Genomic DNA, 20,018 nt, shown 5'->3' on the forward strand with positions numbered 1-20,018 from the left:
CCCATCCCCGCTGGTCACTGGCAGTGGTCCCCCTGCGCCCTCCTCTGGCGACGGCTCGGGTGCTGCCCCTCCAGCCCTGTCCCAGGGCCCTGAACCGCTGAGGCCTGGCCTGTGTCCCCCCAGTCACACCCCAAGCTCTGGGAGGGTGGGCATGGCTTTTTCTCCTGCCTCCACGCAGGCTGCTGCAGAGCCCGGCGCCCCTCCCCAGCCCCGCTCTGACAGGTGTCTAGATAACATCTTCATCGGCAGAAGCTTAATGAAGGCAGTGGGGAGTCACGGACACCCTGCCAGGGGGCGGTTGTCACCTTCCCTGGTCAAGCGCCCACCTCCGTCTCTGATGGAACGGTTCCTGGCATCCCCCCTGGGAAGTGACCTCCCCCATTCCTCTGGATCAGGGACTGGAAGAGACTGCTCAGACATCAGCCCCTTGGAGACGGTGTGCCCCTGTCCTCCCCAGCCCTTTTCCAGCGGGCCCGAAAGGCTCCTCCCGCAGCCCTGCTGCTCCGTCCCAAGGCTCAGCCGCCTTCTGCGAGTCAGGGGGACTTCACACCCTGCACCTCTGCCCCCGCGGCCCTGAGGGGGCAGGCACCTGCCTGGTGTCTCCTGATTCAGACAGCCCAGAACCTTCCGCCGAGGGAGAACTGCATGTCATCTATAGAAATAAGAAGTTCCTTTTGCATTAAAAAGTGACACTCACACCCCACCCACTTGATATAAGCACAGTTTCAGAATCCGTGGCAAAAACGTTCATATAACTAAGAAACAATTAAGACACCTTGGCAAGATAAAAGACGAAGCCCCTAATTTGTGAGAAAAGATCTTATCAGCTGCGGAAAAGCACAGGGTTTAAGGAATTTCAACGACTGTAAGGAAAGGATACGAAAGCTGTGTAAAAAGTCTTTTTTCATCTGAGAGCAGTTGCTCCTCGCTGATGAAACCACTAGGTGGCGAGCTTGGGCGCCGCCGTCCGGCGCGCACGGCCGCGTGTCACGGGAGGAGTAGCCCGAAGCCCACGATGTGTCTCCCGGGAAATAAAGGATCCGGTGTGCGCTTTGCAGGGGGCTCTGCTCTCTTGGGCAGGGAACACTGAGCCGTTCTGGACCGAAGAATAGTGGCGAGAAAACTTTAAATTGCTCAAGCAAGAAAGTGTGAGTCCCTCAGTCTCACCCTAAAACATTGTCATGGGGGTTTGCTTTTGGCCGTGGACATGGGAGAGGACACAGGCGTCCCTTTTCTGTAATGCTCAGCGGCTCGCCTCCTCCAAATGACTCAGAAAGGCAGCATATCACAAAGACAGAACATACATACACATTTCCCTTCCTGCTAACATCCCATCGAGGGAGGCAGGGCCACTCGGGGGTCTCAAGTCCAAGGGTGTCCAAACTGCCTGCTTCCTGTGTGACACAAACTCCACAGCTGAGTCTCACTAGGTACATAATTATTTTATGTAAGTATTTTATAGCTCATTTTCCTGTTGAGAACAAACCTACTGTTTCTGCTGGAATTTTGACAGTTGTTATGTGTGTGCAAACAAAAGAAGCCAAATTCTAGGCGCTTGAAACAAACTATTATTTCTAACATTATTTCATTAGTCGTTTTTGAAGCTCCAGCCCTAATGAAAAAGACATCATGCCTATAAAAGCTGATATAAACAAACAAACAAACACACGCCCATTTTCTGTCTCCTAGAACAAATCTAAAGTCTATTTGAAGGCCCTTCCCAGATTCACAGCCCGTGGAGTGGAACAGCTGAGATGCCAGATGTCAGTACGTTAGACAGGTATGATTATATGACATTTATTAAGTGTGACATAACCCACAAAACACCACTGGTGTTTTATAAATGAGCCTCTCAAAGCTACCCATTTCATCATATTTACTGATTATCACTTTTATCCTAGAAATTTAAGATACACAAACACAGACACTCACAACATCAAGGTAACTCAGGAAAATGAATTCTGCCTTCTCCCCCTGACTGTTCCTCTCGGTCCCTGTTGGGTGGATGCTTACCTGGCCAGCCTGGCTCACACCTTCCTTTGCACTGAGCTTGCAGTCAGCACTGCTAGACAGAGATGTAAGAGCAGGGGCAGGTGGGTGGTGAGAATTATTCAAGATGGGGAAAGAATGTCATCTGTAGAGGCTTTCCCCTTGGGTACTTTTTCACGCCCCCCTAAACTGTGATGCTGAACTCCGATGCATCCTCTCCATCAGCATTTTAACGCACAAAAGCCAACTCTCCCCACATAGTTAAACCCAGGGTAGGCCAGTGCACACACTAACACCTAACCAGGAATGTCAGAGGTTTTTCTCTCCCCAGTCTCCTCTACCACCACAGTTCTCAAATGTTTTGATGTTAAACATTTATAGAGGACAAGGAATTAGGAGGCAAGAAGCCAAGAAGTTAAAAAAAAAAAAAAAAGCGACTGGATTATGGCTGGGTGTTGTAAATTTATTTCCAGGTCACTTGAAATGATGCAAATGTGAGCTTTTCCCCGTCATTCTGCTCCTTACTTGTTGGCCTAAAGGATGGATGTGCAGTGGCCCTAAGGGGCTGCGTGGTCTACGGCTGAGACAGGTAAACAGGTGTCTGGCCATCAGTCAGCCAGGCTGGGACACGGGGCTGCTGTGCAGACGTCCTCACGGCAACCTGACACACAGGGGCTCCTCTGCCGAACCGTCCAGCTCATCTGCTTACGGAACTGGGTTTTTTTAGATTAAATGATCTATTTACACCTTCCTAAGGAAAGATCAGAAAATTGCCTAAACTATTTTTTTTTCACCTGTTTCAGAGGAGGGATTCAATGGACAAACCAACTCCAAGTGAACGTTCTGTGACCTGTTGAGAAGGTGTCCGAGGGACCGAGCTTGTGAAATGACAGGCAGTAAACGTCTGCATTCTTGTGAGTAATAAAGACCAGAATAGGAAGCTTCGGTCACTCTTAACAGCCCAGATCATCTCCCTGACCAGAGGGCAACAGTTTACAGCCACTGTCACCAGAGTCAGTCGTGATGGACTGTGTTCCTGGCTCTATGTCAGCACTCCTCAGTTACTCAACCACTGCCACAGGCGCCACACGTCCCCAGCAGACGGGGAAGACAGGCACCCCAGGGCCTACAGACGCTGCTCCCGACTGCTCCGCACAGAGAGGGTCCCTTTGTGCTGTCCTGAGTCCACCGAGGGCAGCGGCATCTGACCAGGGAGAAGGGCGTGGGGGCACAGCTGAGATCCCCACGGGCTGCCCCGCCCTGGGCCCGGGGAGGGAGACGAACCTCTCGGCCAGAGCTCGGCTCGGCGCCCCCCGCACCGACAGCAGCTCCTCCTCCAGCCGCTGCCTCTCGGCCTCCAGGCTCTCCAGCTCCTCTCGAGTGCGCCTCTGCGGGGTGACAAACTGCAGCTCTTTCACAAGTTCCTCCTTCTCACGGATCAGCATCAGCTTCTCCCTCTCAACATCCAGCGCCCCAGGCCAGGCCTCACTGTCCAGCTTTGACAGTTCAATTTTCAAGTTGGCCATACTAAAATAAAATGAAATACAATAAAATAAAGTAAGATAGGTGTGCACATTCTTAGAAGTCCCAAGAAGGGGAACACATGAGCCTGGCCAAGTTTGGGGTTAAATGCTGCCCCGATTTCCCTCCGGGAAGCCCCGGGCTGGGCGTGCTAGGCTGGTGTGCTAGGCTGGTGTGACCTCAAGCTCCGGGCCCCAGGCTGATGCTACACCAAACTGTCATCCGCCTCATTCTCCCCACGTTTAAAATAGGAGTCAGCATACCACCCTCCCTGAGTAAGGGATGGAGGTCAGAGTACACAGAAGTTCGAAAAGCAGAGGGCTGTGAGAGCCATGGGTGGGTCATCGCTGATGTGTGCCTGCCTGTGCGGGAGGAAGGGAGACACCCAGGGCTTTGTTTTAAAAAGAAAACAGTGGCAAATGATGCTCATTCCTCGGGGTAAAAACGCTGTCCCTGGTACGGGGCAGGTGTGGTCCCAGGGTGGGCTGGGCAGCAGCCAGAGCATCAGCCAGTCTGAGCAGGAAGAGGCAAGGAGAGAGGGCGGTGGCTTGGCCAGCGGGGACCAGAACCACGTCAGTCCAGCGAGGCTCCCCAGTGCCGAGGGAAGCAGGCAGACCTGGCTTCCTCCGCCCGCCCTGGTCAGCTGTGCACAGTGACCTCTCCTCCGGCTCTGGGCCCGACTGCATCTACACCACTTACTGGGCACCCACTCAGCCGGCCCTGCGGACACCGCTTGGGCCTGGTTTTCCTCTGAACACCGTTAACTGGCAGGACTGGGCACCTTCCCTAGCACAGGCAACTGAAGTGATCCCACTAGGGTGACTGTAGGGGCTGAAGTGGCAGGACGGGCAGAGGAGGAGGAGGACACAGCAAAGTGCTGCTTCACCGCTCTCCTAATGCGGTCTGACTCCAGACTTCACCTCGTCCAGGGCTTCGTACTCAGTGGCCGAGTTAGCTCCTGACTCAGAGAGAATGCTGTGACCACCCTCCTCAGATACCCTGCTCCGCGGCACTTGAGGACAATCAGGACTGTCCACGAGGTCAACTGGCTGTTCGACCAGAAGCGCACAATCGAGGTAAACTATGCACACGGCTCATGCCGGCACGCAGAATCCGCTTTCCTAGTAAAGTGCCCAGTGATGACTCTGGATACTGTTACAGCGCGCACGAGAAAGTGAAAACCAGATAGAAAAGAAAGAGTTGTAGAAGAGAAGAAAAAGGTGAACAAAAACCGCCATCAGGACAAAGATGGAAGCAGTTCCACGTTCTTGTGCCTTAAGTGTCTTGTTTGGGTCAAAAACAAAATCGCCACCTTGACCCGGCACTGCCCGTGGAACGTGTGCCGGGTTTTCTCCAGCCGTCTGCACTTGTGATAGAGGTAACGTCAGCTATTCCTCAGCTTCAACCACAAGACCATAAACAACTGTCCCAACGTACAGGAAAATTCATCATCAAAATGCTAACTAAGCATGATATTATTAGCTTCAATAAGCACATAAAACAGAGGCTGGAGGAGAAAACAGGTTTCAGAGAAACACAACCCACCTCCTTACTTACTCAGAATTGAGGAAGAAAAAGCATTTTCAACATATGCATAAACCCTTGGGGCTTACCTTCTCGTCAGAATCGCTAGTAACTTTAAAATCAAACCCCAAATGGTAACAGAAGAGCAGTACGACCCAGTGGGAAAGAGCTAACGTCTTGAGTTTTGATGTGACTGGAATTAACCGGTCGGACGGGAGCCAGGAAGGACGGGAGGTGAGACCAGCACCCCGATCATGGTGGGACTGGCATTAGGTAGGTCTTGAATTTTATTTGGAAAGAGTGCATTGTCTGGGGAACACCCAAGAAGAGAAATGCTGTGTGAGGTCCACACAGAGTGAACTGTTAGCAGCCGAAGTAAAGCAGAAGCTCGAGGCGGCCCGGGGAAGGTGGGCCCAACCCCAGAGACCCGGCCCCCAGGATTAACTCTGAGTTTTGGCCATCCTCCTTCAGAAAGCCAGACACAGACCCTGGCTTTGTTTACCTCAGAACCAAGATGTCCTGGCTGCTAAGGGGCCACCAGCGTGCTTACAGCCCAAGGGTCCCAGTCAGGCTTCCCCAGCACCGGGCCACAAAAGCACAAAGCAATCCTGTCCTTACCAAGGGCAAAGCCCCAGCCTGGGACCTGAGACGCAGACAATAAAGTACACAACATTTTTCCTAACCTCAAGAAATTTATAATCTACCTGGGACAATTTATAGGCATTAAAATTAGCCGAGTAAAATGTTGCTCAGAGAGACTAACTTGCTCAAGCTCACGTGGTTAATAATTTGTAGAACAGAGCTTAGGGTTCTTTCAGTAAATCAGAGAACCAGGTAATATTAGTAACAGAGGCTACACAGAGGCAAATTTTGCATTTAGGCAGATGAAACAATTACTCTGTTAAAGCCAGACAACCTCTAATTGCTTTTAAATTCTCATCATCGCCAGTAATAACAGCTGTCCCCAGTCCCCACCCTCCAGGCTGCCCTGCGGGGACCACTACGCCGCTCACGCTCAAGAGGGAAACACGGTACATTTCTCTGCCCCCTGCAGGGCGATGAGGCAGGTTTGTCCCCTGGTGCTTTCTTAAATAATAGATCAGCAGCATTTTTAAACTCTTAAAAGGAAAACAGTGAAAGGTATCAGCACGACCCTCTCCATCAGAACAAGCCCGGCGTCCCACGTGCCACAAACAAGCCGAGTCAGGCACCCAGGCAGGGACGGAGCGGGCTCTGACTCCTCGCCCCGCAGAGTCACGGGTAAGAGAAAGGGAGGGCAGGCGGGGGGGGGGGGTAAGGAGAGAGACACCCGCCGCAGTGCGTCACACAGCAGACGCCTCAGCGCCCCCCAGGACCTGGGCAGGGGTCTTCCCTCCAGAGCCAAGGAAGATGCTTGCAGCTGTTCACCTGCCAAGACCCCTCAACTGCCACCAAGCCCTGCGCCGGAGCCACCGCGTCACGTTTCTACCTGAGACACCAGCCTTCTTGCTTTTAATTCTAAGTACTGCACAAGCTCAGAGCTCCTTCCTTCCAGAAAGAAGCGGACAGTTTCATCCGCACCCTTCCCGTTACCTCCCCTTGTTCTTCAGCCTTGGTGCGGGGGTGGGGGAGGACCAGAGAGCAGGTCGGGAGGGGCACGTCCATCCTTAGACCCTGAAGACGGAAGGGTGAGCTGGGTAAGAACGGGCGGCTGGCGCCCAGCAGATGTCACCCCAGGAGTAAGGAGTGATTCTGGAAAAGGAAATCCCGGGTGGGCCCACCCACCCCCGGCCACTAAACAGCTCCCCTCCAGTTACCTTCTTTTGGCTTCTTCGTACTGGAGGCTCAGCCTGACCTTCTCAGCTAAATTTGATCTAGTTCTCACTCCAATCTAGTAAAAAACGAGAGAGAAGAAGTCAATTAACTCTGCTAATGAATGAAGTAAACTGCTTTTGCTTCTAGGAAGGACAAGTGATTGAAAAGCTAAAGAAGGTACTACTGAAATTGGGAATACCAGTTTAAAAGGGCCCCTGATAGTGTCAGTAGGACAAAACACTTCTTTTTAGCTCAAGCTTGTCTGTTTTTCAAAGACTTTAACGTGCATTTTCCCCACATATTAAACTCAATATAAAAAGTATCAGGTAAATGTTTCTGGTATCTGAGGGTTTATGAAGGGCGTTCGGGTCAATAAAATTTATGAACTGGAACTAATTTCCTTGTCTCTGTGAGCCAAAATTTCCAACATGTAGCTTTCAAATGCATAAAACATCAACTAAATAACTTCAAAAATGAATTTTTCAAACACGGAAACTCTACTGTTGATCTCTACCTGTCTCCCTTTCATAGCACAGGATTCAAAGAAGCATAGAAAATACAAAAATAACTGGGAACTTATTGAAAAGTAAATGTCTGCTAACGGCATCCCAAAAAGTATAGCATAAATTATTAACAGTGTTCAATTAAGTATCTTCAAATGCCAGGTGTAAATCACAAATCACACATTTTAATATAATCAACCTTGGATTTGGAAAAACAAGTTCTTTTGCTAGTTTCTGTTAGTTTTTAAAGGCATATATTTATGTTTCTCATCAGCCTTAATGTTGATTTGGAAGGACCTTAATTTTCAAGACTCTAAATGTAACTGGAAAAACTTAAATTCTCACGTGTCTCTAGCCTTTCAATAGTGTCTCTAAATAAATACAGTATGAGACAGTTTGAACAGAGCTACTCATAGGGACCAATTCTGATCTGCTTGGCGCCTAGGCAGAAAAGATAAGGCTTTGATTTTTAAAACCGATCGGATGAGTATGAAACACAGAGTGCACGCAGCTGGAATTCCATCCACCTTGTAGCCCCGCTCCGTGCGCCCTCCATGTTGTAATCAGGCCCAGGAAGGACAGCGCCAGGGCCAACCCTCCCAGAAGGACAACTTACATCTCCAGAAATGCTTGTTTGTGACCCAGCGTCCAGGGTCTGTCTGGAGAGAGACAGATGAGAGTTCACAGGACTGGATCTCAAGTCTGGCTCAGATCTGCCAATGCTCTGATCCAAATGAAACCGCTCCTGCAGCTTCGCAAGACTCTGTTGAGGAAATACAAAGTACTTCATAAAGCTTGACATTTAAGAGGGCCAAGCCTCCCCACCAGGTAAAATTAAAGCGAAAGGGCTCATCTCGATGGAAAAAACAATTACTTTATCTTAGTAGGTACCTATCACTTTAAATTATTGAAAAAATGAGAGTAGAATACAATTTCTGCACATATACACATGCCTTTGAAGGTACGTAAGAGCATACTAAACAGGTTATCTTATCTCTCCCAAGAGACAGCCTGGGAATTACTCACCCTGTGAATAACGGTATCTTTATATTTAATACGTGCATTTCTTATTTTTAAAATTTCAATAAAATCTATTTTAATAAAAACTACTCACAGCAGCTCTTCTTAAAGTAGAAGTTACAGCAACACAGAATGCCTATAAAGCAATCTCCTTTCAGAGAGAGCAGGAAAACGTCCTAACTTAGAAGACTCCTACAATTATGCCATTTTCCACCTGGACGGGATCCAAGAGATTATTTAGCTCACATTGATGTCAGAGATTGGAAAGCACAGGCCCAGAAGTCACAGTCGATTGGTACCGACAGTGATGCCTGGTTTGGGAACGTGTGGAATCAAAACCCAACAGGACTGGTGTCGGCGCCCAGGTTTAAGACACTGAGTTTAGAGGGAGGAAGTGAGCAAGCTAAAGTATTAAAAAGCAAAAAATCTAAATTGCTACTCAAAAAAATCCACCACAAAATACTAATAAAAATGTAAGAAGCTATTATCAACTTTAAGAAGAGTGCAGGATTTAAGCCTGACATTTAAAGTTCTCATGATAAGAAGTTAGAAATATCAGAGATCTGATATTTGTTTTTTATCTAACCTTCTCTATTTTCTTTCAAAGGTACATTTATATAAAATGTACACACAAGAGGGATAAAATTTAAATGGTCACATCAAATAATATATTACAGAAAAGAACAGAGAAAACTTTTAGGGACTTTAGAAAAGGCTTTTGTACTTTTTCAGGTGAATAGTAAAAAGATGTGTATTTTTCAAACCTACCTGTGATGATGGTGCACTCAATTAATTTAATACATGACTAGTATGTTTTTAAATGAAACAGAAGAGACTAGAAAATAAAATCAAACTATATTACTAGTATTAAAAGCAGGCATATTTCTGTGAAATTTGTTGTGTGTGTGTGTGTGTGTATCTACAGGTAAAGGTGTTTGTGTTATTGGGTTTTGATGTAAAGTATTTTTCTTACTGTGAGTCATGGTCAAAGGGGTTTAAAAGTCACAGAAGATACCTAATGTCCCTTTCAGCTCTCCTGTTGATTTCTGCATCTACCAGTTATTTTATATATTTTAGTAATTAAAAAGAAATCTAATCTTTTAATGATCTGGCCTGTGTATACATCCAAAGTTCTCAGGAAGAATCAGAGATGATCTAAAATTGCTAAATTATAAGGTTCTAGTGTAAATGTGGTCAAGCTCCATTAACTTTTTTCAAAGGACCTATTCTGGGCATTTCAGGAATTACTGACCTAATCAGAAGGATCACTGCAGAACCAAACAAAACATATTCAAGTAAAGTTCTGCATGTGTTACATGTACGTTAGAACCACATATTCTGGAGCAAGGCTGCCAGGGCTTAAACCCCAGTCCTGCACTCCTACAACTTACCAGCTCTGTGACTTTCAGTATTTACTTCTCTGGATTGCAGTCTCCTTGCCTGCAAGTCGAGGAGGATAGCACTGCCTATCTCTAGGGCTGCTGTGAGAATTAAACGAAGCCTCTCCACGCGAGGCGGGCGGGAGACCGCCCGACACAAAGTCAGTGTCGAGTGGTTGCTGCTATTATTGTTGTCTTTTGTGGTCAATCTCTTCTTGCAAATTACTTCAAGATTCCCCAAGTGCAAAATTAGATGGGCTGAAGAATATTTACCTACATTTAACTAGCATTTTGAAAACAGGCATAAAGTAGCCAGATGTGGTCTTTAAATGCAAGGGTTCTACTAAGAACGCAAACATCGCTGTGGGCTCTTAACAGTTTTCAAAAGACATAGACTAAATCCTCGCTTAGCTAGGTAAGGAACTCCAAATATCTGAACTATTACCAAGAATTCTCAGTGCTCGTGCTAATTATGGGATGGGGGGAGAGAAGAGGAGGAAGAGCTCCCTCTTTAAAAAAACCTGACTGTATCTGCTAAAAGTAGACATTCAAACGCAGAACACTGATCACTGAATGCTTGTTTTTTTCTACACCTGAGGCTGGGTCACTGGAGCTAAGACCCATAAGGTGAGAACTGCACAGGTGTAACTAGGGCATCTCCTGCCATCAGCATCTCTCCTGGTCTCCTGGACTACACAGATCTCCCCCGGCTGGGTCAGCATCCCCCATCCCACCCCAAGCTAGCACCGTGGACTCTCCTGGGCTGGGGAAAAGCTTTTCAAAGGTCCTCCCTCCTCAAGGCGTATTATCTACTTACTGATTACAGGTGACATACCCTGTAGTATCCTGGGCAGAGGATCACTGGTTTAGATAACCCTGCTTATCAGGGTTCCACAGGAAGTTTTCCGTGAGTTGCAAGGTGCACCAAGAAGCTAATCTCCTTATACGGGCTCCAGGATCCTCCACCCCCTGTCTCAAAGGTCATCTAAAGCCTGCCTTCAAATAAGCACATCAACACCTGGGAACAAGTTTGTTTTCCTCCAAGGCAGCCAGCTGCCTCAGTGCCTCTAACAGTCTCCTGCAGGAACGAATTCCTCCGTGTGAATGGAGAGAGGGGGAGGGAGAGAGAGAGAGAGAGAGGGAGGGAGTGTGTGTGTGAGAGAGAGATAAAGGGCCATCCAGACTCGATGGAGAACTTTTGCCTCAAGGAGAGTTTCTGGGGCCCCAGAAAGTAGTAGTTTGACTTAACAAAATGTTCTATCACTCACCTGCATCAGATCCTGTTTTTCTTTTTCTCCGGAGCTAATAGCCTTTCTGATAGATTTCAGTTCAGTTAGAATGGCTTTGGCTTCACTAAGTTCATAGCCACTCTGGCCTCCAGACATTTTTTTATCAATTCTGTTAAAAGAAGGGGGAAAAAAAATCAAAGAATGACAGAGTACAAGGTAAACAGGCAGCGGGAAGTGGGTTTGGGTTCTTCGCTGGCCGATTATTTTGCTACTTAATGCTCACACACCATTTTCGTCCTTTCGGGCTGGTGGCTTCTCCTCCCTCCCCTTCTGGTCCCTTTGCGCTAAGACCTTCCGCGTCCTCCACCTGGCACCCAGTCCAAAGTGGTCGCTGAGGCTCTGGCTTTGTGTCTTCAGCCAGTGTGGGTGAGCCCACTGCTGGCGGAACTCAGCCCTCCTCACACGCTGCTCCTGCTCTCCACCCTGACAGGCGTTCAGGACACGGGGAAACGGTTCAGCAGAAGGACGGAAATGCCAGCGAACTGCACACGCACAGGAACCTCAGGACGCATCACTGCCGCCTAATTTTACATTCATGCATGAACGTCGGTGCAAAACCTAGTACGGTGCCTACAACTTGGCGACTGCTAATTAAGGGTAGTGATTCTTATTTATACTGGTGAGTACCCTCTTACATTGGATCGTTTGGTCAGTTTCTTACTTCTTTTTAAGAATGAGACAAGATAAAATTGCCTGGCTTGCTGAATGAGTTCAAATCTAGGAACCAGGCAGAAGGGCAGACGTGTTCATCTGTCCACGAATATTAAATAAAGAGCTCCCTATGAGCTAATGTGCCACCTCTGTGGATCTGCCCAGCAAACATCCTTACAGTTCACGTGGTCACCCACGTGATCACCCATCAGAGGGCTTCATGTAACCTAAGTCTCTGTGCTCCAAGGGCCCAACCAAATTAGCAAAATAACTCTTAAAAAAAAAAAAAGATTAAAAAAAAAAAAGATTGCACAGCTTCTTCACCATCACTCTTCTGGTTCTCCCCACCACCGTGCTGCCTGGGACTCACTATGGACGACTTGGGCTTTACTTCAGGAACTTGGGGCCACGTCTCGGCCCCAATAGCCAACAATACTGCGACACATGTTCTCAGACATACCCTTGTCTTAGTCACAGACTCCCCACGGGAGTGGCACCTGCTCAATCACAGACAATTGGCCCTAAGCTAATTTGGTCTCAGACGTTTAACAATTCGTATTTCTTTCAATGTGAAGGGTACAGCCCGGAAAAAAACTAATACAATACCATCTTACCCACTCTTCCAAAGTTTACTCAAACCACGCAGTTTGTAGATAATTTGTTTCCCCAAGGACTATTTGGGAAAATATTTTATGGTGCTGGACAAGTAATGAAAGTCTTAAAGAACCTAAGAAAATAAAATAAACTTCATCATAAGGTCACTCTGTAACAAAGCACAGCCGGTGAGTGACGTCACTGGATGAAACACACACACAGTGTTTGTGATGGGAAAGGACTCTAGGCATGGCCTCGCCGTGTTTTGTCCAAACGGAGAAATGGAGACCAGAAAGTTTATGAAAAATTCTGCCCCTGAATTCCATAAACACTTAGCTGAATAGTACAGTGGTCCTCAAAATGGAAGCCTCAGGCTTGGGGCTCTTATGCCTACCCCACTTGGAATATTTGATACAACTCCAGAAGCGTTTTGAATATTGGTTAATTACATTTATTTGGCGAGGGCCTTATCAATGACAATTGTTGGCTCCCTTAAGCATTGTATCTACCAATTTAGTTGAGGCAAAAGGCTTATTTTAATAAGAAAAAAAAATCTGAGGTGTCATGAAATAGCTAGGAGTATAGGTATCTCAAATTGGGCCAAAGGAAGTTTCTGTAGCCCAAGTAATTTCTTCTTTTGTATAAAACCTTCAGAATTTAATAGCAAAACAAATCTTTAATTCAGAAATCAACTTTGACATTAGAAAATAAAAGCAGATGAGTCGCTTTCAGAAATTTAACATTTAAAAATGAAGGCAGGACGACCTCAGGACTGCTGATTTAAATTTCAGAGAGCTTTAAAAATAGACGAGAACGTCTCAGACGGCCACTGCTCAGCCCAACATTAAACATCCCTCCGCCACTCAGCATTCGCCACGGAACCCCTTTTCGTCTTTCTTTCCTTCCCTTTTTTCTGCCTCCTTTGAACCTCTCTACTTGACTTTAAATGTTGCTTTTTCCCTTTACCTCTATGTTTTACCTTTTTGTCCTCCACTTTTCATCTCTCCCTTTCTCTCTCTTTTTGACCCTAACTGACCATAAAATATAAAGTTGTAGATTTTTAAAACAAAGTATGCACTGTGCTTTTTGCTCTTAATTGAGAAATACCATTTTAGTTTCTTCCCTAAAAAACTTTTTTTGGGTTTGTGTGTACCCTATAATTAATTTCCCCCCTTGATCTAACCATTTGCATGCCTTCCCTGGGAAATGTGTAATCTGGCCCAAGCCAAACTTTCACAGACTCTGCATATACCCCTGGCTCGCTGCATGTTTCATATCTTTCCATTTTCCAGTTTTGAGTGAACCCTGGAGGAGGCAAAGTGGAAATCTGCGTCTCTTCCTGGGTATCTGCCTACACATAAACTACACTATCGCTTAGCTCAAAGTCAAATTTGGGACCACAGACTGAAGTGAATAATGTAGAGATAAACCTACATTCATTCATCCAGCAAAAACTATCACACCAAGCAAGGTGAAAGCTGGGATTTAAATTACGTAATTCCAGATTCCACAAAATTATTTCATTTTATCGTGAATTAGGGAAAAGTTGCAAAAGCCTGCAGTGGGATTCGGTTTAAATCTTTTCTTGAAATACACTCTCTGTCATAACCCCAAGGAAAAGTCCCCTTTACAGTATCAGGAATGTGGTTTCTTGAAAAGTACGGTCTTTGGGTTCAATCAGTTATTATCCAACCTTCTAGTAGGACGGTGGTTCCCATTTGACTGAAAACAGCTTTATTTTGTCTGTAGTTGAGGTCAACAAGAGAGGCCTCTGGTGTTAGATACCATATCTTTCTGCTCTTGGTTCAGCAGATTAGAATCACTGCAAGAGAATCAAGCCTGAATTTCTACAACAAATGTCTATTGTTTTCTTGTGGAATGTTATTGACAGATTCTTAAACATGCCTTAGATTCCTATAAAAATTGCTTGCAAGCAAACTGCTTTCAAACAATACAGCATTGTTACATCAGGATAACAAAAACAGCAAGTTTGGCTAACCTTTAATCCTGGGTAGTGACATGAGTTATAATTTCATGTGCCTTAAAAATACTTAACGTAGGGCTAAATGCTTTGTGGCGCTCCTCTCGCGGCTCCCACCACGAAGCCCTCCTTATACCGCTTACTGCGTAACACACTGAGGGGGCTGTAGGTCTGCTCAGTTTTTAGGGGAGCTCTGCAACCAGCTGAGGTGCACCTGACAACCACCCAGGGCTCTCGGAACGTATTTCCTGGGGTGGAGACCAGACACTGGCATTTTTAAAGAACTGCTCAGATTCTTCCCATGTGCAGTCAGGTTTGAGAACACTAGGATGGAAGCCTCTGAAAGAATGTCACGGTCACGACTGCATGAGGTGAGTGTCAAAAACAGACTGAGCGAGAAAACCCAACGTCTGAAACCAAAGCCATGTGACTGGGGGTCCCGAAATAGAACTCATCAACCAAATAGCCAGAACAAACTGTTCGTGTGTGCCCGGCCAGCGGACACTCAGGATCTTGACCGGGGTGGTGCCGTGCCACCCTGGATCGCTGCTGGGGACACGGGGGAAGAACGTGAAACCGGCCGGGAAACCCTGTGGACACCGCTCCGCTGCTGGCAACACCGACCGAGCCCCGCAGCATGGAGCGGGGAAGGAAAAGGCCGAGTGCCTTTCAAGGGGAGGGTGCCCTCAAGCCCTGCTGTGGCTGGGTGGCCGCGTAAACCATCACTGCTTCCCCTGGTCGGAGACCCTGTGGTGGGGACCGTGGGAGCTGGAAAGTCTCGTGTGCCTGTTGGCCTCCGGTCAGGCTGGGCCTCATCAGCAGGAAGAACAGTGGCTTCAGGGGCTGGAAGGGGGCAGGGATTTCCAGGTCCCGCAACCCTCTGTCACCTGCTCTTCCATCTGACGCAGCCCAGCCTGGAGTGGGGTCCCCCGGGCCTCAGCACAGAGTGGCAAGGGCAGAAGGAACACGGGAGACCGAGCGCTCGCTCAGCTCCCCAGGGGCCACGCTGCCTTGCTCCCTGAGCTGCCACCACCAGGTCACCCTCCAGGCAGACAGGCCTCCGGCCAGGGCTCAGGGCAGCACAGGGCACCCAGCCCAGCCCCCGGGCGCTGCTCCTGGAGCCCTCCACCCCCACCTCCACCTCCACCCGAGGACCAGCCGGCGCGGCTGGGAGACAAAGTTTAGTTTTTTATCTGTTTCCTTTGATGTCCAATGATTAAGAGAAACTTCAGACCTTTTCAAAGTGTATAGATTTTTCCCAAGTTTTTTGTTCGCCAGTTGACTGTTGTTTTGTTTTTTGGTGCAAGCTTTACGCTTTGGGCTTTATCATTCTTTGAGAAATCACATCATCTGTCCTTCTATCTCCTTGGTATGGGTTCGGGGGGCTTTGGACTATTTCATAGTCCATTTTGGTATTTTTATACTCACTGTTTCAAGGTTGCAAAGCCTTGTTCTTTATAGAGCAATTCTTGCTTCATCTGTGAGAGCTCTCGCTTCAGCTTTTTAACCTTTTGTGAGAAATCAATGTAAATATGTTTGTAAATAATTAGCAACAGAGTCTTAAAAGGTAATCCATTAGTAAACTATTAAACACACAAACACAGCCACTAGTTTAGCATTCACTCGTCTAGTTTCTCCCGGACACAGACTGGATGGAAGGTAGGTTAATTTTGCTTAAACGATCAGTGATGTGCATTGTTACTCATATTTAGCCTCATCATCTTAGGTAGCAACATTCCTATGAGCTGGACATCACCACTGTCTCCTCTCTGTGATAAATAGTAAACAGCCAGTGCGGGGAGAGGCAGGCAGACTTTCAGAGTGTCTCTGGCTCTGTCCTCACCCCTCCTTTCCTGCTGCTGGACCACTGGCCACCCCTCCGTTCCCACAACGTGCCAGGCTGTACCAGCCTAGGGGCTTCTGCGTGTGCCATTCCCCCGCTAAAAGGCTCTTCCCTCAGATCTTCAACAGTTGACTCCTTGTCACCTCAGCTCCACGTGACCCTTCCAGCAGGACTTCTCCGGCCACCCCGCCCAGTCCACTACGCTGTTTTGTTTAGTTCATAGTATTTTTCCAGAGCTGAAACTGCGAGCTTGTTTCCTGTCTGCCCCCCAAGGGAAAGCCAGCAGCATCGCACCAGCTGTGTCCCAGGCCTCCACAACGGGACCAGGCAAACAGCAGCTGATCCGCAAATATTTGTCGTCACACTGAGAAAATTTATTTTTTTTCCTGTTTTCTTTGGTAATAACAATACTCAAAATTGGCAGCTCAGAAAAATGGCACAAGGCTGGTTTAGTCACAAACTCAAGGTCTGCTCATGGGTGTCAGAAACTTATCTCCATGTAAGTTTCTGCACATTCTGTTGTGTAGCACTACGGTGTGTTTTGAAATTTTATTTCCTATTTATTCTACTCATTCCACAAATATTGATTGACTCTCCACAGCGTGTCAGGTCCCGGGACTGAAGTGGGAACAAAACAGACCCGACCTTTGCCCTTACAGGTCTCCCAGAACAAGGGAGCCTGAAATTGAGCAAACAGTCGCCCAGTGAGATAAATCCCACCAGTTCCCGCAGGTGATTTAGAGAGAAGCACGGGTACTTCCAGATGTAAGAGGGGGACGGGACCCAGTCTGGACTGAGGGGTGGGGTACAGCCTGTCTGAGAAAACGATGCCGAGGCTGACGGGGTTAGTCGGCTTCACTGACAAGACGGCCCCCACAAAGCAGAGCTTGGGGACAAACTGGGAACTGCGGGAGGGGAAACTCAGCAGATCTCTGGGATTCAAGGAATGCTATCATTGCCGGATTACAGTGGTGCCGTGGGGAGTGAGGTGGGGATGGAAAAGGAGCCTGAAGCCACGTGGAGGGTTTCTAAATCTCATCCTGAGGACAATGAGAATCCAGGAGGGGCTGAGGAGCATGAGCTACTATATATACTATAAGATCACTGTGGTGACTCTGTGGTGACCGGACCAGAGGGGCCAAGAGGGGCCATTCTGCCTGCACTGTGGGCTGGCATGCGGGCGGTGCTATAGGAAAAATATTTTTTAGAGGAAGAATCAACAGGACTTGGTGATGGACTCAGTGTGGAGGGTGAGGGAGAAGACGCGTCAAAGATCACTTCCAAAATCCTGGGTGCATGAAGGTGCTTTCCTGGAGCGGGGCGACCAGGCTTGGCAGGAAAAAGATCAAGGGTTTTCTGTAAGACATTTGTTTTTCTGATGATACCCACGACACTTCAAAGGCAACGGGAGCACGTAGACTTGAGGCACCTAGACTACAGACAGAAAATACAGAGTCACTGACATAACGATGCTATTTTAAATGCACGAGAATAAATGAGATCAGCCAGGGAGGATGTGCGTGGAGACGGGAAGAGAGCGCGGGAACACCTCGGGCATCGGCATCACTCAGAAGCCGGTGACAAGAGGAAGAGACAGAGCACGCTGTGAAGCAGAGGCAAGAAAGGTCAGAGGGAAAAAGAGCATCGTGGATCAGATGAGGAAAAAAGTCAAGAGGAGACTACAAGGGCTGAAATGACAAGCTACAGGGGCTGAGTGACACCTTCAGGCATGACATTCCGGATACAGTAGATGTTCAATAATCTGTCAGCTGAGTTTATCTGAAGGTTTAATGGCTTGTGCCCAAGGCACTTATATTTTAGGAGGGAAAAGGAAATACAAATCACTGTGTTGGAAGGCCCAATCCATGACAAGTAAGAGAGGCACGAACGATGCTACTAGAACCCAAAGGAGGAGAGGACGACCTCAGGGAAGGAGGAGGAGACGGCGGAACTGACTCTGAAGGAGCTGTGACGTTCAGGGAGGGCAACAAGCTCCCGTCCAGCAAGGACGCGTCACTTTTAGTACTGGGCTGTTACCACGTCAAGACCATCAGGCATCAGGCGCTCATGTCACGTGTAATTCTGCTTCTAACAGCACTCTCAAAAGCTTTTTACCAAAAAAGACTAACATTTTTATTTAAAAACAACAACAACAGAAACCCAACCATCAATAGCTGGCTGAAAACTGGCTTTACCTTTGAAAACACAGTTGATAAAAACAATGGTGATGCTGAGACCTTTTGGAACAACTGAATTAAAACAACTAGTGCATCTCACCGACATAAAGCAGCATTTGACTTAAAATCACTTGGACGGCGATGACACCAATTTAATTTCTTTCAAAAATTATCATTTAAAATTTAAATTAACTTTTGACATTTCGGACTCTCCCCTGTTTAAGCGATGTGAAGTGTTGCTGTATGCTGGGCGACAACAGCAGAGGAAGCTAACCCCTGTGTTTTCTTTTCTCCCACATTACTTACTTCAGAGCTACTGCTTTACTTCAGAGCATCTTCTTAGTGGGTTATGGGAATGGTACTCAGCTCCCGAATACCAATTTTGCATTTTATTTTGTTAACTATGAAAAAATTTGATTCCATGACAGTGAGAGATGAAAACAGATATTATTTCCAACCCAACATCATTTCCATTGTTTTTTGGTTTTTAGCATATGGTCTTAACCGTTCGAAACCCTTTCTTCTCGGTGGACCATTTGACATGCTTAGCTGTCAGAGGATCACTGTTTCTGCTTGCGTTCGCCAACCCGCTTGCAGATGCAAGACACAGAATGTGAATACTGATGTCCTTAGATCACGGCTGAGGATTACGCTGATGCTGACTTGCAAATTTAGCACAATGTGGAACTCCACCAGGAAGCAATGGGGGTAGCTAAAATCCACAAGCACTGCATGCATTCCGGGGACTGTGCTAAATATAACAAGCACCTACTTTCAATCCTCACAACTACTCTATTAGATAAATACACTTTTAATTCTTATTTTACAGGTAAGGAATCTCCGAGTTAAAGAGAATGAGGAAGTAATCTGCTGAAGGTCACACTGTTACTAAGTAGCCTAGAGCCCACGAGAATTTTTTTAAACCACAATTATCAAAGTTTTAGTTATTAACGGCATGATGATATACGTAAGGTCAAAGACAAACTAGAACTGCTGCAAGACGACCTAAATAAAATCTGTGGCCCTTACTCTACCTTGGAAACTTCAATATTCCTATATCCCACCCAAACCAGCGACAGGAATGGCCCCACAAGCTCTAACGCCTACTTCCTCTCTCTCGTACATACTGAACTTTCTGCAGCTGTAGCCAACCATCTAATTTTACAGACCTATTTCTATGGAATCAGATCTCACAACCCAGAGTACCAATGGGAGGCAAGAGCCCCGTGACTTCGGCACATTGCCTGCTTTCTGTACTGATTCCACCAGAGCAACTGACATTTTAGAATTGATTTTAAAGTTATTTCTGAAAGCTAGAAAGATACTGTGATTAAATGTGATAAGTACTACCGGAAATCATAGAGTCTCTCACTATCTCTTACAATCTTAGTGTGTAATAAGTTTCCTTTTAAAAGAAGGAAGAAAAAGATGACAATGAAGGAAAAGTAAATTCCTGAATGTGTGGATCTTGGAAAGATCACAGGACAGGCAGGTTTCAGCAGTTTGCCCTCAAAGTGTCCCTTGCAACATCAGAGTTATAATGAGCACAATGACATTTTACTAATGACCACCTTCCCTTCTCACCGTTTTCTCCATTTTCTTGCTGGGAGCCCCTTAAGCAAGCCAACAAAGGGCAACTGTCACCTTGCTCCTTCTGGAAATCGTTCTCTTCACTACTGCTTCCACCTCACTACACATCCTCACCACCTGCTCATCTCCCAAGTCACCTTTAAAGAAAACGAGGTATCAGCTC

General features: G+C 47.0%; 1 protein-coding gene across 1 annotated transcript in view; it reads right to left on the minus strand.

Annotated features, from left to right (window-relative positions):
* The window catches only part of WWC2 (WW and C2 domain containing 2), a 129,876-nt gene that overhangs the window by 32,042 nt on the left and 77,816 nt on the right, over positions 1-20,018 (minus strand). Inside the window, exons 5-9 of the mRNA XM_031440336.2 lie at positions 15,674-15,753; positions 10,999-11,128; positions 7,948-8,094; positions 6,831-6,904; positions 3,274-3,516 (exon numbers count right to left, since the gene is read on the minus strand). Of these exons, the coding sequence (XP_031296196.2) occupies positions 3,274-3,516; positions 6,831-6,904; positions 7,948-8,094; positions 10,999-11,128; positions 15,674-15,753 (674 nt within the window). The remainder of the gene's footprint in view (positions 1-3,273; positions 3,517-6,830; positions 6,905-7,947; positions 8,095-10,998; positions 11,129-15,673; positions 15,754-20,018) is intronic.

This window comes from Camelus dromedarius, chromosome 22 (genome assembly GCF_036321535.1).
Source record: "Camelus dromedarius isolate mCamDro1 chromosome 22, mCamDro1.pat, whole genome shotgun sequence".
NCBI lineage: Eukaryota > Metazoa > Chordata > Mammalia > Artiodactyla > Camelidae > Camelus > Camelus dromedarius.